The sequence below is a fragment of the Silurus meridionalis genome, chromosome 20 (assembly GCF_014805685.1).
Source record: "Silurus meridionalis isolate SWU-2019-XX chromosome 20, ASM1480568v1, whole genome shotgun sequence".
NCBI classification, from domain to species: Eukaryota; Metazoa; Chordata; class Actinopteri; order Siluriformes; family Siluridae; genus Silurus; species Silurus meridionalis.
The window spans coordinates 18,584,868-18,610,096 of NC_060903.1; the positions used below are offsets into that span (position 1 = coordinate 18,584,868).

General features: G+C 39.8%; 1 protein-coding gene across 2 annotated transcripts; it reads right to left on the reverse strand.

Moving 5' to 3' along the window:
- Window positions 1-81: 81 nt before the first annotated feature.
- cdh10a (cadherin 10, type 2a (T2-cadherin)) lies at window positions 82-24,802 on the reverse strand. Of its 2 annotated transcripts, XM_046877044.1 has the most exons (12): window positions 24,605-24,799; window positions 18,906-19,251; window positions 12,345-12,639; window positions 7,332-7,451; window positions 5,249-5,416; window positions 4,855-5,042; window positions 3,777-4,030; window positions 2,577-2,713; window positions 2,353-2,474; window positions 1,779-1,887; window positions 1,411-1,662; window positions 82-989 (listed from the first exon to the last, which is right to left on the reverse strand). In XM_046877044.1, exons 2-12 carry the CDS (start codon window positions 19,098-19,100, stop codon window positions 496-498), a joined length of 2,334 nt encoding a protein of 777 aa, XP_046733000.1. In that variant the 5' UTR covers window positions 19,101-19,251; window positions 24,605-24,799; the 3' UTR covers window positions 82-495. The 2 variants fall into 2 exon arrangements, with proteins under 2 accessions (XP_046733000.1, XP_046732999.1); XM_046877043.1 differs by having other exon boundaries at window positions 2,353-2,713; window positions 24,605-24,802.
- Window positions 24,803-25,229: the final 427 nt, after the last annotated feature.

Sequence of the window (25,229 nt, forward strand, 5' to 3'; positions counted from 1 at the left end):
ATCAGATGAGTGTAAAACACATAAAGCTCAAACTGCTGGTCAATAAATTGTTGCACAAATATTTACAGAAAACCACAAAGATCCATTTGTATTTTTTATTAAAATATATTCATTAAAAAATATGGATATAAAACACAACAACATTCAGAAACAAGCCTGGGTGTGTGTGTGCAGCGTTTCCACAACACTGCTGATCTGATCAGTGAGTTTTTTTATGCACAGTTTTGCACAAGTGAATGAAGTTGAGGTCAAATGTTCGTTTCGTTTTGTTTTTTTCTTTGTTGCTAATGAACAAACGGCATCGACAAAATCACTAAACACTCGTCTCATTGGCACAAAAACTGTCACAGGACCATGAACAAAGAAAAAAAAGGATTTTTTTAGCAAAAAATTGAAAGTTAGAAGTCTGAGAGTCAGTAGAAAATCCACCAGGAGTTCCCGAGAGTTCCCTCTTAGTCCGTACCGTTATACGTACGCGACTCTGCGTGGAATCGTTTAGCTATTCGATGTCGGTTCTTTCAGCATGTACAGATCGGCTAGCTTTTTAAACTCGGGCCCCCAGGTGCCGAGGAAGTCGTACTCGTGATCTCCTTCGTTAGCCGATGACTCGAGCGAGCTCAGGGACTCGGCGATGGAACCGTTGCCTTCGTAGGCGTAAGTGGCCAGAGAGTCGTAAGGAGGAGCGGAGGGGTCGGCGTCTGTCTCCTTCAGCCTGCTGATCAGGAAGTCTCTGAGGTCACTGCACTCGTTAGTGGGCGAACGTGAGCGGTACGGGAACAGGACGTCCGGGATGATGTCACGCCTCAGCTGGTTGCTTTCCTCCATGGCTTCCGGGTGGCGCAGAGCTCCGATGTCGAATGCCTGCGTGTCCTCCTCACCTCCACCCTCGTCGTTGTAGCTCACCACGTTGTCCCTCACGTCCTCTTTGGAGATGATCAGAGGCTCTTTGCGCCGTTGCTTCCTCAGGGCCGAGAACAGAACCACGATCACTGGGATGAAAAAAAGATTTACGAAAATTTGCCCAATTTCTTTGTAAAGCATGAACGCACATGAATGAAAGCAGAAAGGTTACATTTTGACAGTGTTTTACATTTTTGATATAAAATTTTTAAACATTTAGAAAGCTATGTTCGTCGCTTACTTACAATTACGCTGTATTTAATTATTTCCCAATAACAGAACAACCTGATGTGCTTTACAGACTAAAGAATAGCAATGGTGTACTTTGTATCTGTTTATAGTTACATAAATGTTAAATAAATGCCACCTCACATCATCAGTGGGGCGAATCAATGTGAATGAGCTGTGACTATAGAAGCGACATTCCTTTGACCTTTGTCAGATATGAGAACTGAACTGTGCTGTAAAGGTTTCTGAGTGCTGCATGAATATTATATTTAAAAAGCGTACTGAGCAGGATGACGATGCACAGCAGGATGGCCACCAGGGCGGCAGTGCTGAGCCGAGCCGAGAGCAGCAGAGCGTCCACGCTGCAGGATCGCAGGTTTCCCGTGCTGTCACAGCCGCACACTCGGACCGTCAGAGTACTGGTGCTGCTCTGGATGGGATAATCGCTGTCCGAGATCACCACGGGCAGGTAGTACGTGCTCATCTCCTGCCTGTTAAAGCCACTCCGCCTGGTCAGGATCCTCGCCGTGTTATCTGGAATATTTCAAACACTCAGTGATGAATCTCCAGGGTTCCAGTCCAAGGACAAGGCAGAAGAGACAAAAAAAAAGACATTATGGTTTCTGCATACTGAATAGACTTAGATTCACCTTCGTTGTCAAAGATGGTAAAGTTCGGATTGCTGGAGCTTAAACTGAAGACAAACTTGTGCCCAACCAGAGGCTCGTCCGTGTCGATGGCACTGATGGTTTGGATCATCTGGAAATAAAACGACTTTTTGGTCACAATTGTGCACAAATAAATATTATTGAATTAATTCTGTAGATAAAAATCTAAATATATAAAAACATTTTGTATTGTAGTTTACAAAATGTTGTTAGCATAAATATATACATTAATTAATCAATTAAGCACCAAATAATCACTCTTAATCAGTCTCATTAAAAAAATAGGCGTGGCCATTGTGACTGTCAATCTTAATTGAGGAGGTGTGGCTTCTGTATAGTTCCAGTATAAGAGGCGTGGCTTTAGTGATTTTAAAGGTGGCGTGGTTTTGTACCTGTATGTCTGTTTAAAAAGGTAGTATGGAGTTTGTACCTGTCAATCAAATTAAAGAAAGTATGGCCTTTCCTGAGGTCTCTTTTTTCATTATTATTATATTGTGTTTTTCACTTTGGAACAAAAATGTAAACACTTGTTTAGTAAAAACAAAATGTGGGCTACCTGCCCAGCTCTGACATTCTCACACACGAACGTCTCGTAAAACATGGCGAACTCAGGTGCGTTATCGTTCACATCCAGCACCTTGATCAGCACGGGAACTCGGCTTCTCTGACGAGGATTGTCTGAAAAGTTTGAAGAAAGAAGCATGATTGTGTGAAGAAAAAAAACCCTATTCTTCAGCTTCGTGATGTAAATGTTCTCTCTACTCCCGAGAGTGAACTTACTGATTTCGCTGGCGAGAACGGAGATGTTGTGCCACTTCGACACCTCTCTGTCGAGAGACTTCAGGGTTGTAATGGAGCCATTTCTGGGGTCGATGTGAAAGAGTCTGTCGGGATCCGTGTGCTCGTCTATTGCGAACCTGTGAACAATTGTTAGGCTGAAATTACTCTGGTGTCTGCCTTGTGCTTTTATATTTTATGTAGGAGTATTGATGTGATAATGGAACCCTATTCAGCGCCGCCGCTCGAATCTGACTCATTTTACTTCTTTAAACCGCATGTGTGGAGACGAAACTCGAAAAAAAACTCTAATTTGAATGATGCTCTAACGTTTAATACAAGAAAGAACTGTGTGCATTTCAACTGTCAGTCATTTTTATCTCAGAAAATTTTATTGTATTTCCTTTCTGGCTCTATCTAATTATAACTTTTGCAAAATTTTAACTAACATTTTAATAATAAACTTCTGCGAGAAAAAAACTAAAACTAAAGTTACAGCTCTTCCTCTGTCTGATCCCAAACTCAACTTCTATCATAACTGTAAAATAATCAACAATATCAGTGATTTTTTAAAATCTGATTATTATCTGTACAAGTCCATGTGAATAAGCTATTACTATTAAAACTACACTGTACTGACAAAAGTATTTGGACACCTGACTTTTCTATCCATATGTGGTTCTTCGACAAACGGTTAGCAGAAGATTGAAAGCATGTGGTTTTAAAGGACCTCCTTGGATGCATTTCCATTTTTTTGAAATACAAACCCAAACCTGTTCCAGCATGACAACGCTCCTGTGCACAAAGCCACCTTTAGAAAGATCTGGTATACATGGATTAGAGTGAAAGATCTCCTGCTATAAATCTATGAATTATATAGAACACCTTTTGGGATGGATGTGAACGCTGACTGCACCCCAGGCCTCCTCACCTTCTTACCTACATCACTACACTGACTTTACTAACACCCTTGTGGATGAACGAATCTTCACAAATCCCCATAAAATGTAGTGGAACATCTTCCCAGAAGAGTGGAAATTATTATAACCACAAAAAGGCAATACATGTGGAAAGAAATGTTCAGATGAAGCACAAACCAATCTTATTGTTACTTCAATTTTGTGTACACATGGTGTATAATCGAATAATATAAGTTTTCTAGATGAATTAAAAACTATATAAATGTAAAAATCATCTCCATACTGCACAGGGTAATCAGTGGCGTCAGGATCCCAGGCTGTAACCGTCCCGATGATGCTTCCCTTCGGCGTGTCCTCATTGACCTCCACAACAAAATGCGGCCGACTGAACACCGGGGGCTCATCCACGTCCTTCGCCGTCACTTTAACGATAGCCGTGTCTGAGAACGGACCCAGATGGAGGAAGCTGGGGTCCGTGTGTGTGTTACTCACTTCCACCTTAATGGTGTACACACGCCTGCTTTCGTAATCCAGTTTCTGAAAGAACAGAGAGAGAAAGAATGCATTATTCATTGACTTCTACTTTTTGTTTTTTCATTAAAGAGAAGGTCTGGGTAAGGTCAAGCGTTCTTTCGGATTGGTCAGAAGGTGCTGATTCATTTTCTGGAACAACTTCAAATAACATAAAAAAATACCCAGTGAAATAGCTTTAACTACCTTCATACCATCATGTTCACTTCACATCATCTTATTGGCTTTTTTTTGTTAACAAAAGCATGAAATTGAATGGTTTATTCCTTAAATAAAATCTCTATCATTCTGGGGTGGAAATTGTTTATTTATTTAACTATTTATTTGTTTATTTTTTATACTAAACAGTCTTGAAAAAACTCTAATGTATATAATAAACCAAAATGTTAAAATATATCAGCATTTAGTTTTTTTACAGTATTGTATATATATATATATATATAAAATAATACAAACTATTCAATTCACACCAAACTTTCAGAGTTTGTATAAAAAGCTGTTTATGAAAGAAATCGATTTAATGCATGTTTATTTGTATTGTATTGTAATTATAAATTTATCTCTAATTAGTGAGCCAGTGGAAACTGTGGTGAGGTAAAAACTCCCTGAGATGGCACGAGGAAGAAACCTTTGGAGGAACCAGACTCAAAAATGAACCTCATCTACGTCCTCGACACCGAATGTCCATTTATTACAGTTCCATCATTACTGAGGTGTGCAGTGACACTGTGGTCCTGAGCACATTGTAGCAGACTGTTGATATAAATGACAGTCTGAATCCCTCCAAATCATGAACATGATGACTGGATGAAGCTCGATCACAGCTTTACCTTTTTGACAACGATGATTCCCTCTTGCATTATCTCATCAGTAATGATATCGAGCGAGTCTTTCCCGTCCCCTTCCACAATCTTGTACTTCATCTCGGCGTTCTCTCCCTCGTCCCCGTCGTTGGCTTTAATCCGACCCACCGTGGAGCCAATTTCCGCCGACTCGTAAGTGCTCAAATGGTATGAGCCTGAATGATATCAGAAGTGCAATTAGTTGTGTGTAATAGTGAGCTTGTGGATGCAATAAAAATGATTAGACAAAGTTATATGGCCTGGATGTAATATATATGGATGAGCTTGTTATTCTAATTGGATGATGCTTTCATTGTCGATTCATTTGTCAGGGACTTGAGTTAAGTCTGTTCTTCTATTAAATATGCTTGAAATGTCTTACTGTAGGCGAAGCGAGGTGGGCTGTCGTTAACATCTGTGAGGGTCACATTGACCACAGCGGTTCCAGACAGACCCCCCATCTGGCCTGCCATGTCTTTAGCCTGAATGACCACCTGGTAGTCCTTACGCACCTCCCTGTCCATGCTGGAAAGAGCTATTCTCACAATTCCTGCACAACAAAACACACACAATACTCTGAGTGTGATTGCTCTGAGTGTGATTGCTCTTGCTGTTATTGTTTTGGTTATGATTACTCTGAGTGTGATTACTCTTAGTGTAATTACTCTAAGTGTGATTGCTCTCTCAGTGTAACCAATGGACCGACCTCAAGCTCCTACCAGAGATCTTCCAAAACTATGCTTAGTGTAGTCATTTTAAGAGCTCACAACCTGGACTACAACTTCACCATTACTGGAAATTTCTTTATCAGTCCACATTCTGTCTAGTTTCTTGTTTACCAATTATATTTTATAAGTTTGATTAGTCAGATGTACAGAACTCAGTGACAGATTGTACAATGAGATGTTTAAGTGAGGATTCTGGCAAACTACAGCAAATATCAAACATTAAACAATTAACTTCTGTTTTCCTCACAGGTGGACCAGGAACACACCTGCTTGTTCATTATTACTTATGTTGAGGTCTGTTTCCTTTCTGTAGTTTTTCAATTATGAACTAGTGAATTTATGACCTTGACACCTTTCTGTACCAGTTCACCAGAACTCCCTTTTATAGAGTTTTCTAAAGTTATTTTAGTTCCTGATTCAACTGCTGAAATTCAATCTATGAAATCTATCAGATATGTTAAAGACTTGCTTAACTGATTTAGTGATTTATCACAACCCTGTGTTCCATCGCCACTGGAACTACCTTCATGTTGTTTTTTTCTTTTTTACCACCTATGTTCTCTCTCTCTCTAAATCTCTAGATTTCAGATTGTGTCTTTTACATAATGGATGTTGATTTGTTTAAAGTCTACTTTGTGGTTGATTTTTCTAGGTATCACAAACCCTTAAAATGTTCCATACTTGGGTTTAGTTTTAACATCTACATTCTATCTAGTTTCTCATTTAATCAACTATTTTTGAGGTTTCCTTATTGTGTCATCAATTGGATTAACTATATCTAACAACAAAGCTATTTGAATGGTTTGTTTCTCACAAAGGTTCCATTTATTTGGACTAAACAATTTTTCCAAACTCTTTCAATTACTTACACTTCTCAGTAAACGCACCTCAGGGTTTTTTCACATTGTGCAGCTCTGTTTTGATTGAAATAGTCATGCACAGTACAACCCAAGTGGACCAGCGGAGTCTTTTCCACTTCCTCTAGTGCCTTTTATTTAGACTTGGATTCATTGCGCCGGATGCTGTATCCACCAAACCTCATTACATCCAAGCACCGCTGTATATCTGAGTTTTTATTTTCCACGGTAGTTTTTAAGCCCTTATATTTCCAACCTGTGTGCACTCAAGCAAGTAATTATAGCAGAATAGCACCAAGTACTGCTGTAAATACCTCACATTTCTTATTCAAGGTACACACCACACCAGAATTACTACATACTTAAAAATTAAAAGTCATTTTTTGTGCAATGAAGAAAAAAACTAAAGTATAATCATAAGTGAATGTCTAAGGCAGAATTTGTCTGTCTATATAAAGACTGCCGTGTCGCAATGTCTTTGGAAAATCACATCTTGTTTTGGGAAAATGGAGCAGCGGCAGGGAGGGGCACCATATTGCAGTACCCCCATGGGGTAAAATGTCTTCGTAATGGACATAACGGGAACACTCAGCAAATGTGAACGAAGGGTCCAGGGGAATTTTCGTGCATTTACAGGAGTATAAATAAAAAATGACAAAAAAAAATATATACATAGCCTAGCAGGCCTGTGTCAATATTTAAATGCGGTCTGGTTTTAAATAATGCCTTTCAAACGCAATATGTTATTTGCAGGACGGAGCATATAAATTCAAACCCATGCTGTGATCTACAGGCCTCATTTAATTTACATAGACATCAATCTTTTTAAAGGAACAAAACCTGGAAATGACAGTTGTAACCATATGTTGAAAGGACACACCTGTCTCTGGTTCCACAGAGAAGTACGGCTGCCCTTGTAATATACTGTAGACGAGCTTGGCACTGTTCCCGTATGAAGCGTCGTCTGCGTCTGTCGCGTTGACTTCTATCACGAAGGTCCCTGAGAATAACGGGACAGGATTGGACATCAGTGGGGTCACATGTTTACGTAGATATTTTGCCAGTTTGGCATCGATTATATTCAGTTCAATTCAATTCAAATTTTTTTTTTTTTATAGCACTTTTAACAATGAACATTGTCTCCAAGCAGCGTTACAGAATGTAAGAAAAAAATATTTATATATATATATTTTTTTATAATTATTTTGAAATGTATGTGTATTTATCCCTAAAGAGCAAGCCTAGAGAGACTATAGCAAAGGAAAATCTTCCTTAGATGGTAGGTGGAAGAAACCTTGAGAAGAACCAGACAGGAAGAAACGAGGAATATGTTGTTAAAAAATAAAGATCTCCTCAACAACTTAGTTAAAGTATAGATTTACATTTGTGACATTTAGCAGACGGTCTTATCGAGAGATATTCTCTCATTTATACAACTGAGCAGTTGAGGTTAAGGGCCGTGCTAAATGACCCAGCAGAGGTGCTGGGATATGAACCCATGACCTTCAGAAGTCCAACATTTTAACCACTGAGCCCAACCCACCCTTCCACAATTTAACTTTTCTATTAAGGGTTCCTGTTAGGAAATATTTCAAGTTCTTCAGCTATTTTACTAGAAGCAACTCACCTACTAAATTGTGTGAATTCTTTCTACTATCTTTCCCAAGATATTTATCAGGTAGCCACTGTCATAGTTTGAGGAGAAATGCTTATGTATGTAGCACTGATACGTAACTTCTTGGTTTAATCATGAAGGTCTGCATATGTATTCTCCTGTTAATTAAATTTCGATATATTTTATTGCACATTTTGGTGTCTTGTTGCCTGATTGACGTCTCCAGGCCTCAAGTAAGGACACTGAACAAGAACACGTTAGCTGAGAATTTAAACAATTGTTAGTTCTTTATCAGGAAACAGTTCCTGTTCAGAAAATGAACTTGATGAACTCTCTATTGCAAAAAAATGAGGAGTTCTTAGCTTGCTGAAAAGATTCTGCTGATGGACACTGGAGATTTCTTTCATTGATATTGAATTGAAAAAATAAAGAAATAAAATTCAACAGACTCACATTTTTCAATTGTTTATGTGACCTGCCACTGTATAATTCCCTGTGAAAGAGCGGTTACTATGGAAACCATGACGTATTAGTTCAAGCGAATTGATATAAAACCTGTGCAGCTACACTTTTGTCAAAACTCAGAATCTGGAATTCAGCAGGGCTGTGGTATAATAACAGAGGAAACAGCGATGTTAGCTTGTGCGTTTCTTTTTTTTTTTTTTTTTTGTAATTGGACTTCCTGCTAGCCTCCGGTAATAAATGATGGATAGAGGAAATTAGCCTGTGACCTACAGACCGAGTGAACAAGTGACTTTGTGCTAACATTATGTTCTTTAGGTAAGAGTCATCCCTCTGAACATGAGCTCTTACTCTGCCGTTAGAGCAAAGTGTCGGCTGATTAATCTCATGATAAAGACCCCGGACAGACAAATCCTGTTCTTGAGGATTGGGACGGTCCCGGTACAGCAAGCATCAGCAGCTTCAGCTTCAGCAGCAGCAGCAGCAGTGCTCATGAATATGTATAATCTACTGCATATCTGAGTCATTTTCTCTGAGTTCTGTGTCACCACAAGAACATCCCTCCTGATTGTGTGACAAGTCGGTGATAAAGACGGAATTAAAATGAGATGTAAAGTGGACGACGTGATAAAAAATGCAAATGGACTTATCCAAGCTTCATATAGAACGGAAAGGTCAATGTCCTTTTTTTACCTGCACCTACTTTTGCATTCATTAGCACTATATAATACATTTATTCTAGACTACCTTCACAAGCACAGCATTATCTCTTAAATACGACATGCTCATGCTGCACTGAAACAAACACATCTGCACATCACAGACGTACCTGAGCTCAGCCTCGCTAATCAGCTTTATAGAATGTTCATCTCTCAGTGGGTGTGGCTTAAAGTCATCAATAGGTATCTGGGTGTGGCTTTGAAACTTCCTTTACATGCTATACCTGGTCTTGCTGTTCAGCTAATGCAATTTTTTAATTATTATTAGCATGTTTTTCAGATTTGCTAGCTGGTTGATATGAGCTAACCTGTCAGAATTTCTGTAAGGACATTTATAACATACATTCTTAAATGTTCGTAAAACACTTTGCATTCCTAGCTAGATGGCTAGCATGAGCTAACCTGACGGAATTTCTGTGAGGAATTTTTACATACCTTCATGAATGTTTGTAGACCTTTTGCATTACAAGCTAGATGGCTGACTTAAGCTAACCTGATTTCAGCAAGGAATTCAGAATTGTTCACAAATACCCCGAATTTCTAGCTCACTGGTTAATCTGACAGGATTTTGGTAAGAAATTTTAAGATACAATAATCAATGTAACTTATGTAATTAAAAAAAAGTTGTTGATATATTTTTCATCATTAATTTGCTTAGACTTGCAGGCTAAGCTACAGGATTTCTGTGAAGATTTCTGTTAGATTTGAGAACGCTTCTATGTTTAAACAATAACTAAATAAATTCTAAATGAGGCCGATACTTACGCAGAGAGAAACTAAGCATTGATCAGTCTGTGGTCTTTAGTTTATGTTCACCTTTTTTCGATTTTAACCAGAATTACTACAGCTATCCAATATACTTTCCAGCTACAGGAAAATTCTGCTAAATTCTCTCAACTACCGGGTCTTTTCCCAGTACAGGGTCATGGAAGAGTTGCTTCTCGGTTGCAAGAGCATTTCAGGGAAATTGTGTATAGATACCTGGTTTCTGTGCATTTTTTTCTTTAAAAGCTACAATCTAAATTTAACTACAGTGCCATTTGATACATACACACTTTATATATACACACTCTTTTGGAGACCCCTGCATTGTGCTGTCATTAAAATCAGGCAAAGAATTACAAAACACACATACACACAAAAACACACCTCGAACATGAGACAAGAATTAACTGAAGTGTAAAAATGTAGTTTAAGATCATATTTCCTCCCTAAACTGTTCTAACTATTATGTAATGTGAGAAGTTTAGGTTTAATTTAAAGATAATATTTGCCATCTCACTTCCCTGCTATTTTCTTTTATGGAGACCGTAGGATACTCTTACATGTCGTTGGCCTCCCACGGTGCAGTTTAATGTTTCCGCACACTATGACAACTTCGTTTTGGATATCATCACACCCACCTACTGCTTCCAGGCCAGAAATAGAAATGCAATCCGCAGTACAGCAGTTATCAGTTTAGCATTAGTTTTGGTGCATTGCGCCATGCTGCTAATGCGATATCTCATCTTTGAGGAAGTAAAAAAATAATAATCACGGATGGTTCGGAAATGTAATGCAAAAGCAATTTTTTTTTAAACTGCTCAGTTGGAGTTTTTTCCTTTCTGTCTCGCAGACTCCCACTGAAACTGTAGCCCTACTTCATCACTTTGCCCTCTCCTTTACTCTTACTGCTCTGACATCAACACACTCTGATGATCGAAGGAGCTTCAGTTCTGCACCCGTCACCATAAGGTTGCAAGTTCAATTCCCAGGACTAACAGACTATGAGGCACTTGTAGGACCTTCAGCAAAACCTTTAAACTTTAATTTCTCAGCTGGAAATAGTTTTGGACTATAAGTAAATTTTAAACAAATATTGTAATTATAATAAATAATACGTTTTGTGCTCACAGGTTAGAAATTTTCACTACACAACAGTATATTGTTTACACTTTGTACAAACAAATCATGTTTACGATTTATATTCACTCAAACTCAACTCAATCAGGTAATGTTGAAATTCTACAGAAACCACGAGTGAGTTGTTATACTATAAAACAAGCGAATAAATATAAACCTGTGATTAAATCGACACTTTCTGACCAATAAGAATTTAGAATTGTTAAAATTTTAAAAATTGCAAATGAAAATCATCAATGATTGCTTTTGTGGGTGTTAAACTAGCCATGGCAAATTACAGATTACATTATGTTACATACAAGAAAATCTAAATAAATAAAATGTGTTTAACTATAAAACAAAGTTATATTATATAGGGAAAGTAGGTGTGATTTCAAGTAATATCATTTTTTTTATGTTATCTATCTAATATATATCTTTGAATATATAATACCCGAGGATTACTGTGGTAGGCTACATCTGATTAGGCTTTAATTACATGATTACCTTAGTACCCAAGCTAGCTACCTGGTTTATATGAGCTTTTCTAACATAGACCTGAGGTATACTGCAGGGTGAAGTGTTGAATCCTCTGCCATTTAATCCTGTTTAACCCCTGCCTAAAATTTAGTTTTACAAATTCAGATTGATAAGTTATAGCACTGAAGATGGAACTGATTGTTTAAAGGCGTGATAAAGTGTTCCCATTAATTATCTCCCTGATTTCCATTCCGTTTTGCTCCAACAGTGAACGATTGGAACTTTCTGAGGCATTGCATTAAGAAAAAAAATGCTTGTGGGCATGCTGTTATGTATAAATATGACACAGCAGAGCTGTAACAGGCTTTCAATTTCGTGCCTTGGTTGCATCACCACTCAACTGTGGCTCAATTTCCAGAAACAAAATAGGTACATACATCCCTGTGCACACAGGAGAAGTAAAACTGGTTACCAAGAGAGAAAAGGCTAAAAAAAAAAAAAAAAAATTGCTCCCGTATCACACTTCAACATTCCCTGACATTCTTCATGCTCCAGCGGCTTGTCGAAAAAATAAAAGTCTGAATAAAACCAAAGGCATCGAGCCATCCTTGACCTTAAAGGCTCTCGGACGACAGATTCACAGAGGCATCACGCCTGAGAGCAATCTCCCAGCGTGACATTAAACACGCCGCAGGAAAACAAGAAAACAAGTGGAACTGGATATGCGCTCCCTCACCGACGTCAGACATCTCGGGGACGCTGGCGCTGTAGACGGCCTGTGTGAACTTGGGCTCATTGTCGTTGATGTCGTGAATCTTGACGATAAACTCTGTGGCTGGTTCCAGAGGAAGACCAGTGTATTTGTTGAAGGCCTGTGCTTGTAGGGTATACAATGATTTTTCTTCTCTGTCGAGTCTCTGAGTGGCATGGAGATCACCTGATTTTTCATCTATGCGGAAAATTGTGCCTGCTCCTTCTCCGGAAAGGACGTAGCGCGCTGTGCCATCTCCTCTATCCTTATCCGAGCGAAGCTGTAAGAACAGAGAAAGACAGGGGTGTTACTTATTTCTGCCCACCCTGGGACACAATAATACCCACCCTGGATCACAGTGATGACCACTCCAGATTACTTTGACTCCCACACTGGATCGCATTGACGCCTTATTTTATTTATACTGAATTTCATCTGGGATGCTATTATTGCAAACACTGGATCACACTGACATGAACCCTGGATCACATTGACACCCACAGTGGATCATACTGATGCCCACAGTGTATCATAGTGACGCACTTATTGGATTACACTGATTACCACCTGAAATGCTATCACATTGATGCCCACACTGGATCACACTGACTCCACACTAGATCACATTTAAATCCTACACTGGATCATAATCACTCCTGCACTGGATCATATTCACTCCTAGACTGGGTCATAATCACTCCTACACTGGATCATATTCACTCCTACACTGGATCATATTCACTCCTACACTGGATCGTATTCACTCCTACACTGGGTCGTAATCACTCCTAGACTGGATCGTATTCACTCCTGCACTGAATCATATTCACTCCTAGACTGGGTCATAATCACTCCTACACTGGATCATATTCACTCCTACACTGGATCATAGTCACTCCTACACTGGATCATATTCACTCCTACACTGGATCATTTTCACTCCTACACTGGATCATTATCACTCCTACACTGGATCATAATCACTCCCACACTGGATCATATTCACTTCAACACTGGATCATCTTTACTCCTACACTGGATCATATTCACTCCTACACTGGATCATTTTCACTCCTACACTGGATCATATTCACTTCAACACTGGATCATTTTCACTCCTACACTGGATCATAATCACTCCTACACTGGATCATAGTCACTCCTACACTGGATCATATTCACTCCTACACTGGATCATTTTCACTCCTACACTGGATCATTTTCACTCCTACACTGGATCAATTTTCACTTCAACACTGGATCATTTTCACCCTACACTGGATCATAATCACTCCTACACTGGATCATATTCACTCCTACACTGGATCATAATCACTCCTACACTGGATCATATTCACTTCAACACTGGATCATTTTCACTCCTACACTGGATCATAATCACTCCTACACTGGATCATATTCACTTCAACACTGGATCATATTCAGTCCTACACTGGATCATATTCACTCCTACACTGAATCACATTCACTTCAACACTGGATCATATTCACTCCTGCACTGGATCACAATCACTCATACACTGGATCATATTCACTCCTGCACTGGACCATATTCACTCCTACACTGGATCACATTTACTCCTACACTGGGTCATAATCACGCCTACACTAGATCATATTCACTTCTACACTGGATCATATTCACTCCTACACTGGGTCATAATCACTCCTACACTGGATCATATTCACTTCAACACTGGAACATATTCACTCCTACACTGGATCATATTCACTCCTACACTGGATCACATTCACTTCAACACTGGATCATATTCACTCCTGCACTGGACCATATTCACTCCTACACTGGATCACATTCACTCCTGAACTGGATCATAATCACTCCTACACTGGATCATATTCACTTCAACACTGGATCATATTCACTCCTACACTGGATCATATTCACTCCTGCACTGGATCACATTGACTCCACACTAGACCACATTGACGCCCACACTGGGACACATTTAACTCGTACATTAGGACACACTGACTCCCACACTTGGACATATTTCTTTTCACCATGTTTTGAACACACTGTGTGTTGGTTTTGAAAATGTTAATTTCATGTTGTTTTAGTGGTTTTTGTCCCACTGATGGATTCTCAGCCAAGAATTGCAGCTTATCAGCAAAAGCTTTCAGAAAGGAAGCTCTCCAGGGACAAAAGCAGCTAATAAGCACCACAGAGAGAGTTTTCAGAGCACACGCCTTCGGGACTTATTCCATTAAACACTAATGAGGCTTTTAGTCCGTTTTGATTTAGGTTTTTTCCCTTTCTCTCCCTCACCCTGTGTATCCTTTAGCTGCATTACTATTTGTAATAGAACTGAAAAGACCTGGATTTCTGCGTTCTCTCTCTGCACCAACATTGCTTATTAGACGAGTTAAACAGATTTTTTTCATCTGTGCTTTTTTTTAGCATCATGACTCGATGATTAGAGATGAAAGAGCTCATCAGATTCATGTTTAATTAATGCACGATAAACAAGTCCTCTGCTAAAATTTACTCTTCAGGAATGCGCTTAATGGCAACTTTTGCAAGATGGTGGCTTGCAGACTGTAAATATTATATACGGAATTCTCACCAGGTACCTGTTTCTCCACTGGAAGAATCTCATTCTCCCTCTACGAAGCACCACATTCTCTTCACTGATGCGTGATCAAATTTTCGCTCGTGGGTGTTTGACATGAATAGTTGCCAAGGCGAAATTGGTGCCAAAACCTCTGCTGTGCTACAGAAATGTTACACTCTACATGCTGACAGATTTATTTGTGTGTGTAGTTTTATACATTTGAGCTCTTAACATTCCTTTCTGCATTTTGTGACGCTGAGACCAAAAGCATGGAAAAGCATCAATGCAATACGCAAGTAACCATGAGATCAGCATAAATCCAGCGTAGACTCGTTACTGGAAATTCCTGCTTTTGGCTTTAGTATGCAGTCAGTCATGACCTGAGGGGGTTTATATCTAATAGGTGATTGCTCATACGTGCATAAGATGTCTGAAAGATCCATTTCAAGCTGCTAGTGATTTAACATGAAATTATCAACACCTTTAAATACTGAGAATAATAGACATAGAAGCCACGCCTCCTTTACCTAGCCAAATACAGTAACAAAAAGGAACAAAAGCCACACTTCCTATACTGAGACAGACAGAAAATCCATGCCTCCATCACTAAGGCTACAGTTACACTAATCCCGATAAAAACGTTCTGTGTCCATACTTTTGTTTTCAATCATTTCCCAAAAGTTGCTCATCCACGCTGAAACATCTGAAAATGTTCGCATCTCTGTACTGAGCCTGAGCAAAACGTAATGCAGAAAAACGTTAACGACGTGCCATTTCTGACTGGCGTTTATTTACTTTCCGGCTCTTTGAAAATGCAACGACTAAAAATGCGTCATCATTTTTTTAAAAGCCTCCGTTTTCTAGAATGGTAAAGGGCCATACCTCCTTCACTTAAATTGACAGAGGCCACACCCCTTCCCTGAGATTGACAGACCAATCTGCTGCAAAATGATTAAAGATTAGGGTTAATAAAAGGGCTTTAATGTTGTAGCTTCTGGCAGGAATATTCTAAACGAACATCAACAATTTAAAAACTACCACTGAACCCACAATTCACACATCCATGGACCAGTTTTAATAAAAGTGCATGTCATCGTGTTGGGAAGGTGGGATTATATTTACAATCCTTCATCTGACAGTGCAAAGAAAACTGGTAAAACTTCTGACTTCCTGCTTGATTGTTTTCGAAAAATGTAACACACAGAAAGATCAGACAGCTCACTTTTCCTCCAGGGAGATCATGAACTCGCTCTACACCTTCATGGATTGGTTTTTTTTCAGCAGACAGGAATTAAATCTGTTCTGTTTGCCTTGTTTTCTAAACCTTTGCAAAAGATATTGATATTAAAAATATTTTTTACATTTTCGTTTTGTTTATTTTTGTATTGATCATTGACAAATCAGGTCCGAAACTTCTTTGGGAAAGTTCTGTGTATTGAGAATTGGGTTCTGCACATGTTTGGATGTATTGCCTGGGCTCTGAAATCCGATAGCTACAGTGATTGTGTGCATTACATAACATGTCTGTGTGATACTAAATTAAGGTCCATGAGCTAAATTAAAGTCATGAAATTGTAATATATGCACCGGATTTATCTCAATGTTCTCCTCTGTTATCTTTTTTAATTGAGTTGTCAAGTTCATATTTAATTTATATTGTTGTTATATCACGACATCATGCGTGACTCAGTGCTGCTCCTGACTAGATATCGATCGAAATAACTCAGCCGAGTGAACAAAGTAATAGACAACAAAACTAAGCAATTAGAGGTTGTAAAATGAAGCATGTGAATATCCATTCTTTTACAGTTTGTATGTAAGGTCTATCTGTAATGCGTTTCTGTATCATGTGTATCTCATCATACTTCATGTTTATATAAATAAGCATTTTCTAAAACAATATTGTTACTATAGTAAATGCTTTTTTCTAAGAGATGTGACAGATGCTCCACATCTTGCTACACACAAAGAGTTGAACCTTGAACATTGGATGAGCCACAAGAACAAAAGACAACATCAGGGTCTTGGGTTTCCTATTATATTTCCTTTCAGAACAGGAATGGAACCTGATGTGTCTTTTTCTCGCCAAGCCCATCCACCTTAACGCTTTGATATGTTGTGCGTTCTGAGATGTTTGTCAGCACAACACAGTTGCAAAGGGTGATTTTTTTAGTTACTATAGAGACACATCAGGCTGGTCTGGTCATTCTCTTCTCATTTTGCTTATTAGGTGTTTCAGTCCAAAGACCCTTCGCTCACATTATGTTTTTTTTTTTAACTGCTTTGTGGTGATCAGTATTTTTTTTAAAACTTCACTGACACCAACAGCTACGCCACTGTAAAGTTTCAGATATTACGCTTTTCTCCTTTCCGATGTTTGATGTGAACATTACCTGAAGTTCTTGATCTGTATCTATATAATTTTTAGTGTTTTATGCACCTGATTTGAAAACTAGCATGAATATATGGCTGTACACATTTTTCTAATCTACTGCATGATGAGTGCATATGTTTTGTAAAAGTGAAGATTTGTTCGTTTCAAATTTATCCAGTGCCGAAGCTTTGGAACCGCCAGAAGTCTGGCAGAAACTTGAGGAGGAATAAAACATGTAAAAAGGAAAGTGTTCAATGTGGATAAAAATCTATTGCAGTATGAAATCTTTAACTACATCACTGCGACCCCCATTTTAAAAATGAATCCAGAAAGCAGATTATCTTTAAAGTACGTCGCACGCTGTTCGATTTTGCATTAGCATATTACATTCTTCAAGTCTGAATGTTATATGCTAACTTTGCTGATGCTAGCAAATAAAGACGATGCTAATTGACATTTAAGACTCACCCTATTAGCCTTTTAATTAACTGAAAGTGGGACTTCAATCAAGCAAAAGCAGGGGTTATATGCTAACATGACCGGCGCTGTTAGCATTCATTCTTTGCTAACCAGATTATAAGGTTTTTTAATTAGATTAGTGAATTTAATTAGATTTAAACAGACAAAATGAGTTTTTTTTAATGAGGTGGTCATTTGGAAGGATGGGCATTGAAATGTACAGTAGCGTAGCCTGCTCAGAATAGCCATGTTACCCTTTCTAGCACAACAAAAACCTGTGAAATAGACGAGTGTTGACCTGAAAATCTCCCTGCCTCTCTCTCTCTCTCTCTTTCTCTCTCTCATTCTTCTAACTGTTGCATTCAATTGCAACAGGAAAAGTTGCATTATATTTTTAGCGTAGCAAATTATACATTGTGATCACGCCATGTCAGGAACAGAGAACGTGCTGATGAGTGCTGGTGTGGGCTCCTCTTTCATGGTTAATGTGGCATAAATTTGGCATCGCCTCTGAATTGCAGCTTGATGAATTGCAAATCCTCCTTTCACACGGGCGCTGCAGATGGGTAGGAAGTCAACGGATAAAAAGAGAGAGAGAGAGAGAGAGCGGGAGCATCGAGAAAGAGAATGAAATAGCCTGTAATTGTCGATTCCTGTCAGGTCCCTCGCGAGTCACTTTGTCCTAGAAATGAGAACAGTAAAACCAGCACAATGTTTGCTACAAAATATTCTCCTTCTATCAAACGCCCACCCCTCGGCCCACGTCTGCTTTTCCTCTTCACCCCTTTTTCCCTTTCTCCTTTTAGCTCGTCTTTGAATATTCATGCATCTGCGACTGTGTAATTCGCATTTCCCCGGCTTTATTTTTTCCTGCTTTGATAACGGACTCACTATGGCACCCGTATTCAAATATTATGTCATGCCACATAAACCTCAAAAGAGATTTTTCATTCCTTTACATTTCCTCCCTCGAGGCCGTGTTTGGAAGTCAGTTCGAATTTAAGTAGAAGCCTTTGGGGGGGTAGGAGGGGGTGGATGGATGTTGGGGCTAGTGGGGTGATGGAGATAAAAATGGGGATGGGGGATGGAGGATTCACAGACAGTGGCGTCTCTCACCTTGCCCACGTACTGATAGTTGCTTCCTGTGTATTCCTCCGACAGGAAGAATTGCCTCCACATCCAGTCACGCTTGGACCTGTGTAGCACTCGTCCGTCCGGCTGCTGCAGGCGGATAACCATCCCCTGATTCCTCACAGCCAAAACCAGAGGGAGGAGGGAAACCAGCGCAAACAGCCAGAAGAAGGGATTCATCGCTCGGCTGTTTCCAATTTATCCTCGAGCTTGGGTTTGATCCCAGATGAATAATCTAATAAGGAAGGCGGTGCTGAATGGAGAAAGATCTAAACGCTTGGATCAGCAACTCTGGCATCGTAGATGGCGGCTTTGATCTTCCTTTGAATCCCTGGAAAAATGAGAAAGCGGAAAAAAGTGAGCGCAAGTGAGTTTGCATGCCAACTTCCTGTCACAGAGGCGAAACGTGTTTAATGCATTACCAGGCTTTTGATAGGAAATGAAAACTCAATATATTTTTATCACAAGATTCATCCATCATTCGAACAGAGATGGAACTCAAAATGAATGTAAAAGCTTTATAATACTGTTATTATTATGCAGCTCTGGCATCGTCGAGTTCCACTAGATGGAAAAATCATTATTTAGCTAACAACAATGTCCTGGTTCGTTTGGTTCCTCTGATACCGCAGCAGACAAAGTTAATTCATATTCTCACTGATGCTACAGCAGCTATAAATGATCCCACAATGACCTCGCGGCATCTCATGTCACTGAGGAACCTCAATGTGAAAGCAACTTCACAATATCAGTGTGAGGGATACGACCTGCGCTTTTTCTACTGGAACTATACGATTCTTCATACAAACCTGAAATTTACAGCTACACTCCTGTCAAGAGCTGCTAGAAAACAACCGACTCATTCTGACCAATCACAATCCACAATTTAAAAATGTGATAAAAACTAGAAACATTCCCTGTTAATGAGAGAGCAGAATAGCCGGACTAGATTCTGGGAAGTCTGGTAAAACTTTTGTCAGCAGAAAGCCCTCCAGAAAATACAGACTTAGGAGTGGAACCTGATGTGGTCTTCTGCTGTTGTAGCTCATGTAAAGGTTCAGTATTTTGTGTATGAGGTTCTAGAACAAGAATCAACACCAATCAGAATTCAACTGGATCCACTCGTGATCACACCACCGAGTCTGCTCACGGTGAACGTTATTGGATAAAAAATCTAGATAATGACTCTACTCCATTATCTGGATCTGGAGGTTTTGTCGGAACAGGTGTGATGATCTCCAACATACAGAATGACACCATTACAGATGCCTGATTGCACAAGTCACTTTTCTCATTGTTGAATCCTTTTTTTTCCCCAAACGTTCTCATCCTCATTATGTGTGGGAGCTATCGATCGATATGACATCGTCTCCCTCGTGCCAGCGCCAGCGCTAACAATGAATAATCCGGCAAAACAAGGGCTGCAACTCAATAAAGCGCCGCAACAAATCTTATTCACAGAGCATCGGGCCGTCCTGCTTTTCACAATGTCAGATCTGTTTACGCTCGCCGGTTTTTCATGCCCGGATTAAGCTGCAGAAAGTAAAGCGCAGGTGCATCAATGCACAAGGGTGCACCAAAGGCCGCTCATATAACCCGATCGATACGCTCGACTTTGATTAAGTGTAGCGGCGCGTCTGGGGTCGGATTCAAATCCCTCTCAGCTTGTTGCCTCGTGTAGTAATTGCCTTTAGCTGAAAGACACGCGTTTGTTTCTTCGGCTTTTAGACTGACAGGATGCTTTCACTCGACTTGGAGGAAACAGCAACTTAAATCAGGTTCTAAGGTTCTTTCAGGTTCCTGCTCCACCGCAGTCTTTCTCCTCGTCTCATGCTACAGCCTGAAATTGCACGCGTGGAGAAAATGTAGTTGTCGCTGTTTGAAAACAATCACGCTTGGAATCATAAAATCACATGTACACGCATGAACCGCGCTGTCGAACCTTCACACGTAAAAATAAATCCATCGTGTGATGATCACGTACGAGCACAACGAGGTCGTGTTGTCTAGGATCACGTGTAATCACTTGAAATCTCATAACGGGAATGGTGTATTACTAGAAAACAAACGAGACATGAAAAAAGGGGTAATGAGCAAATCGTGTAGAAATCACATGCGGAAATAAATGAATAATTCAAAAATGATTGTGATTAATGTAAATCCCCAAACACCTAAATGAACAATGACATGACAGATGTATGATAGATTCTGATTATATGACAGATGATATACTGTAATTACATAATAAATAAATGATGTTTTTATATAATAAATGCATGTTATATTGTAATTATATGACAGATGTATAATATATTGTAATTATATAAAAGATGTAAGATGTAGGATTATATGATTGTCATGTGTAAAAAAAACATGAAAAAATAAATCGTGTAAAAATCATATGAACAGAAATGAATCACTTACAATCAAGTGAAGCAAAATGATTCATGAGTCATTTAGGATTGATTATATAACAGATGTATGACATAATTTTATAATAATGTATGTTATATTGTAATTCTATAATAAATGTATGTTATATTGTAGTTCTATAATAAATGTATGTTATATTGTAATTCTATAGTAGATGTATGCACACTACACGTGAAACATGTCTGGACCCTAAATCCACGTGTAAAGCTTGTATGAATTTTCTGTAAATCTGCTCTACAGGTCATTCAGGTGCCCTTAATCAGGGTAAATAAACGAGGGTTTGCAAAAATTGATTGAGGGATGTAGAAAGGTCACATTACAGCATGAAAATATCTTTTCATTATGGGTTCGACATAACCCTGAGGCTCAGAGACCAACAGGAGTGTGTGTACTCGGGAGTTTTTTGGATGTGGCGTCTCGTAGCAACGGCTGCTCTCTACTGCAGGATGAAGAAAAATAAATAAATAAAATAAAATAACACCAGAGTCTCAACACATTTGTCATAATCACAGAGCAGTGTGGCTTCCAGCCTTCTCCCAACACCGAGCAGAAACAGACCTGCACCCTCATCCCTGCCACGACGTGTCTCTCTGCAAAGATTCCCAACAGCACGGCCAATTGGGAAGTAAGTGTTGTGTTTAAAATGAAGGACAGAATAATCGCGGCCCTTCCAAAAAAAAAAAAAAAAAAAAGACGGCGCGAGATTGCTTTGGTAATTGAAAAGCCGAGCAAGTCCGCTAATGGCTTTCTGTAGAGCGCAAATGCTTCTTGCACGTAATCCTGCCTCGGCTTCCGATGTTAATCTCCTCCAGGCCCTCAGGCTTCATGTGTGTGTTTGAGTGAGTTTGTGTGTGTGTGTGTGTGTGTGTGTGTGTGAGTTTAAGTGTGTGAGAGAAAATCGACTCCCTTTTTAACAATTAAAACGACTTCCACAATTCTTCTTCTTCGTATTATTATGATCGAGCGTTCCAATTAGAGATGTAACAATAAAACGCTGGACGTGGATGATGTCATAGACCTGTAACATTTCTGGAAGGAATAGAGAGGAAGAAAGTGAGAAAGAGAGAGAGAAAGAAAGAGAGAAAGAAAGAAAGATGGATAGAAAGAAAGAAGTTACAACTGTTGATCTTAACTGAGGATTGTGCGGTTGTAGCTAAGGGTTTTAGATATAAAATAGATATATTTAAATATAAAACAATTATTATTATATTAATATTTGTGTGTGTGTGTGTATATAATTAGCAAAAAAGGAATAAAATGATAAAAGTGTGAATAGAGTGACAGAAATTACAGCAAAAAACTAAATGAATATAAGGTTGGGAGGTCTTGGAGATGAAGATGGCATTTCAGTATTTGACCACATGGTGGAGCCCCGGAGCTTTTCTACACCTCTTTCTTTCTCTCTCTCGGTGTCTCTCTCTTCATCCAACTCTTACTTTGGACAATTTTCACAGCTGCCGTCTCCTCTGTAATATTAATGCCCTGTCGTCCTTGTTTTGAAACTTTGATACAGATCAAATCTCTGGCTCCATGATTGGCTGCCCGGAGGTTCAGGCTTTGATACATCCAGGTTCACAGGCGATCATCAAGGCGCTCGTGTGAGCTGTGCCTTATTAGAGACGGCACTTCCTGTGATTTCATTACGCTGCCGGGAATTAACCGAGGTTTTTTTTGTCCTCTGTGGTGGTCTTACGGAGTCGTTAGCATTAATGCACCCTGAATCCGCTGCTTGGTATCACGAGTGCTGCCTGTTTTTATTTGCATACTTTTGATATACTATGTGCGGTGCAGCAGCAGCAGTAGTGCAGTCCCTCCATCTCCCCGGACGATTCTTTTCCTGGTTTTCCGAGCCGTGTTTAACTACCAGGCCGTGTAAGAAAAAGACGGGACGTGTGCACGTGCCAGGACGGAGGCATCCGTGTTATTATATCCTCTACAATAAATAAATTGATTGTCTCTGACTTTTATCTCATTATGAGGCAAATTGCATCCACGCTAATCCTCTGTTCATAGGAAATAGAAAGAGGGAGAGAGGGAGAGAGAGAAAGAGAGAGAGAGAAGAATGAATGCGACCCGTAATTGCGAGTGCAACTGCGAGTCTCATAATTCATGTCTGCATTGAAAGGCAATTATACATGTGGCACCGACTCGGAGGAAATGCGCACTTTCATTTGCGCCAAACAGCCGTGCCATTATGCGTCCGGCTCAGATGTATAAATCTCTCCCTCTCTCTTTCTCTCAGTTCATCTGAGAGCCAAATGTAAATGTCACACCAGACCTGGACCTAACCATCAGAGGGGTTTTATCTCAACCAGTACATGTTGTTGATTTGTTTTCCTGATGCTATCTTCAGAAGTCCCGCAGTGATCTCCAGCACCCGGGCTTTCCTCAGATCCAGACGACATTTCAGGAGATATTGTTTCATTGTGCGTTGCGTTCAAGCTGCCAATTGTAAACGCATGTCGAATATGTATGATGGATGATACACGACGTCTGGATCATACCTGATGAAGCCCTGTCTTCACCTCGTTTAAAAAGTCAAGCTCTCATTTTTTTTTTGTTTAACAGGACCCAAGATACAACTCTGAGGGACTCACAGAGAGAATGACCGTGTGTGTGTGTGTGTGTGTGGGTTTGACGCATCAAAGTAATATTAGTGTGCATAAAACAGGTCCCCGGTCACACACACAAACACACACACACACACACACACACACACACACACACACACACACACACTTTCAGCAATGAAGAGATAAAGCAACAGGAGTGGAACAGCTTAACAAACACTTCATTCATCCTTCACATCCAGAAGCACACGCTCATCATTCACCGCCTCACCACACACTTCATATCATTTAATCCCGGAGCCTTTTGTTGCAAAATACTGAGGTTTTAGAAACGCACGAGATTATATCTTAACCATCATCATCCTCATCATCATCATCTTCATCATCACAACACGGCAGTGAAGCAGGCTCTGGTAGAACTTGTTCAGAAGTGAGAATATTGATCATATGCGGGTATTTGTGCTCATATCGGTCATATTATATTCCATCCTGAGATCCTGACTTCTATTCTATTCTATTCTATTCTATTCTATTCTATTGCAGCAAACTGACAGGAAACAAACCTTCCCTCATTCATATGCATGCTCTTATAATAAATCTGCTCCTTTCATACTGATGCTTGTTGCACAGGAGGATTATAAAAAGAATAGAAAAAAAATCAAATAAAACAAAGCTTCTTACCTCAGTCGGAGCTTCTCTCGCTCTTGGGCTTGTGTCGTTCTCATTGAAGTGCGACACTGGCTCCTGTCTTCGCCTCTTGGCAGTGTTCAGACTCCGAGACTGGCTACAGTTGTGCAGAAGACTCCAGCTGCCTACCTCTCTCGCTCTCTCTCTCTCTCCTTCTCTCTCTCCTTCTCTCTCTCTCTCTTTCTCCCTCCCTCTCTCTCTCTCTCTCTCTCTCTCTCTCTCTCTCTCTCTTCTCTCTCTCTCTTCTCTCTCTCTCTCTCTTTCTCCCTCTCTCTCTCTCTCTCTCTCTCTCTCTCACCCTCTCTCTCTCAACCCTTTCTGATGCTTTTTTCTCTCGCTCTGCTAGACAAGGATGCAGTTTGCAAAAGGCTGGGTAGTGGTTGGGGGTGCTGCTGCTGATTGGCTGCCATTTATAAGGCAGTGGTGGTGTTGGGGGGGTAGGATGGGGGTTGTGAAGGGAGTGAGGGGGTATTAGTTATGCTGCCAGTTGATTGAGGGATCAGTAATAAAAACATGAAATTGTCGCTAAATCTGAGCGCGGTAAAGGTGTGAGGTGTAACGGACAGCGTGTGGTGCAGAGACACGACCGTAATCAGTGACGGGTTTGGTGGGAGGAGTC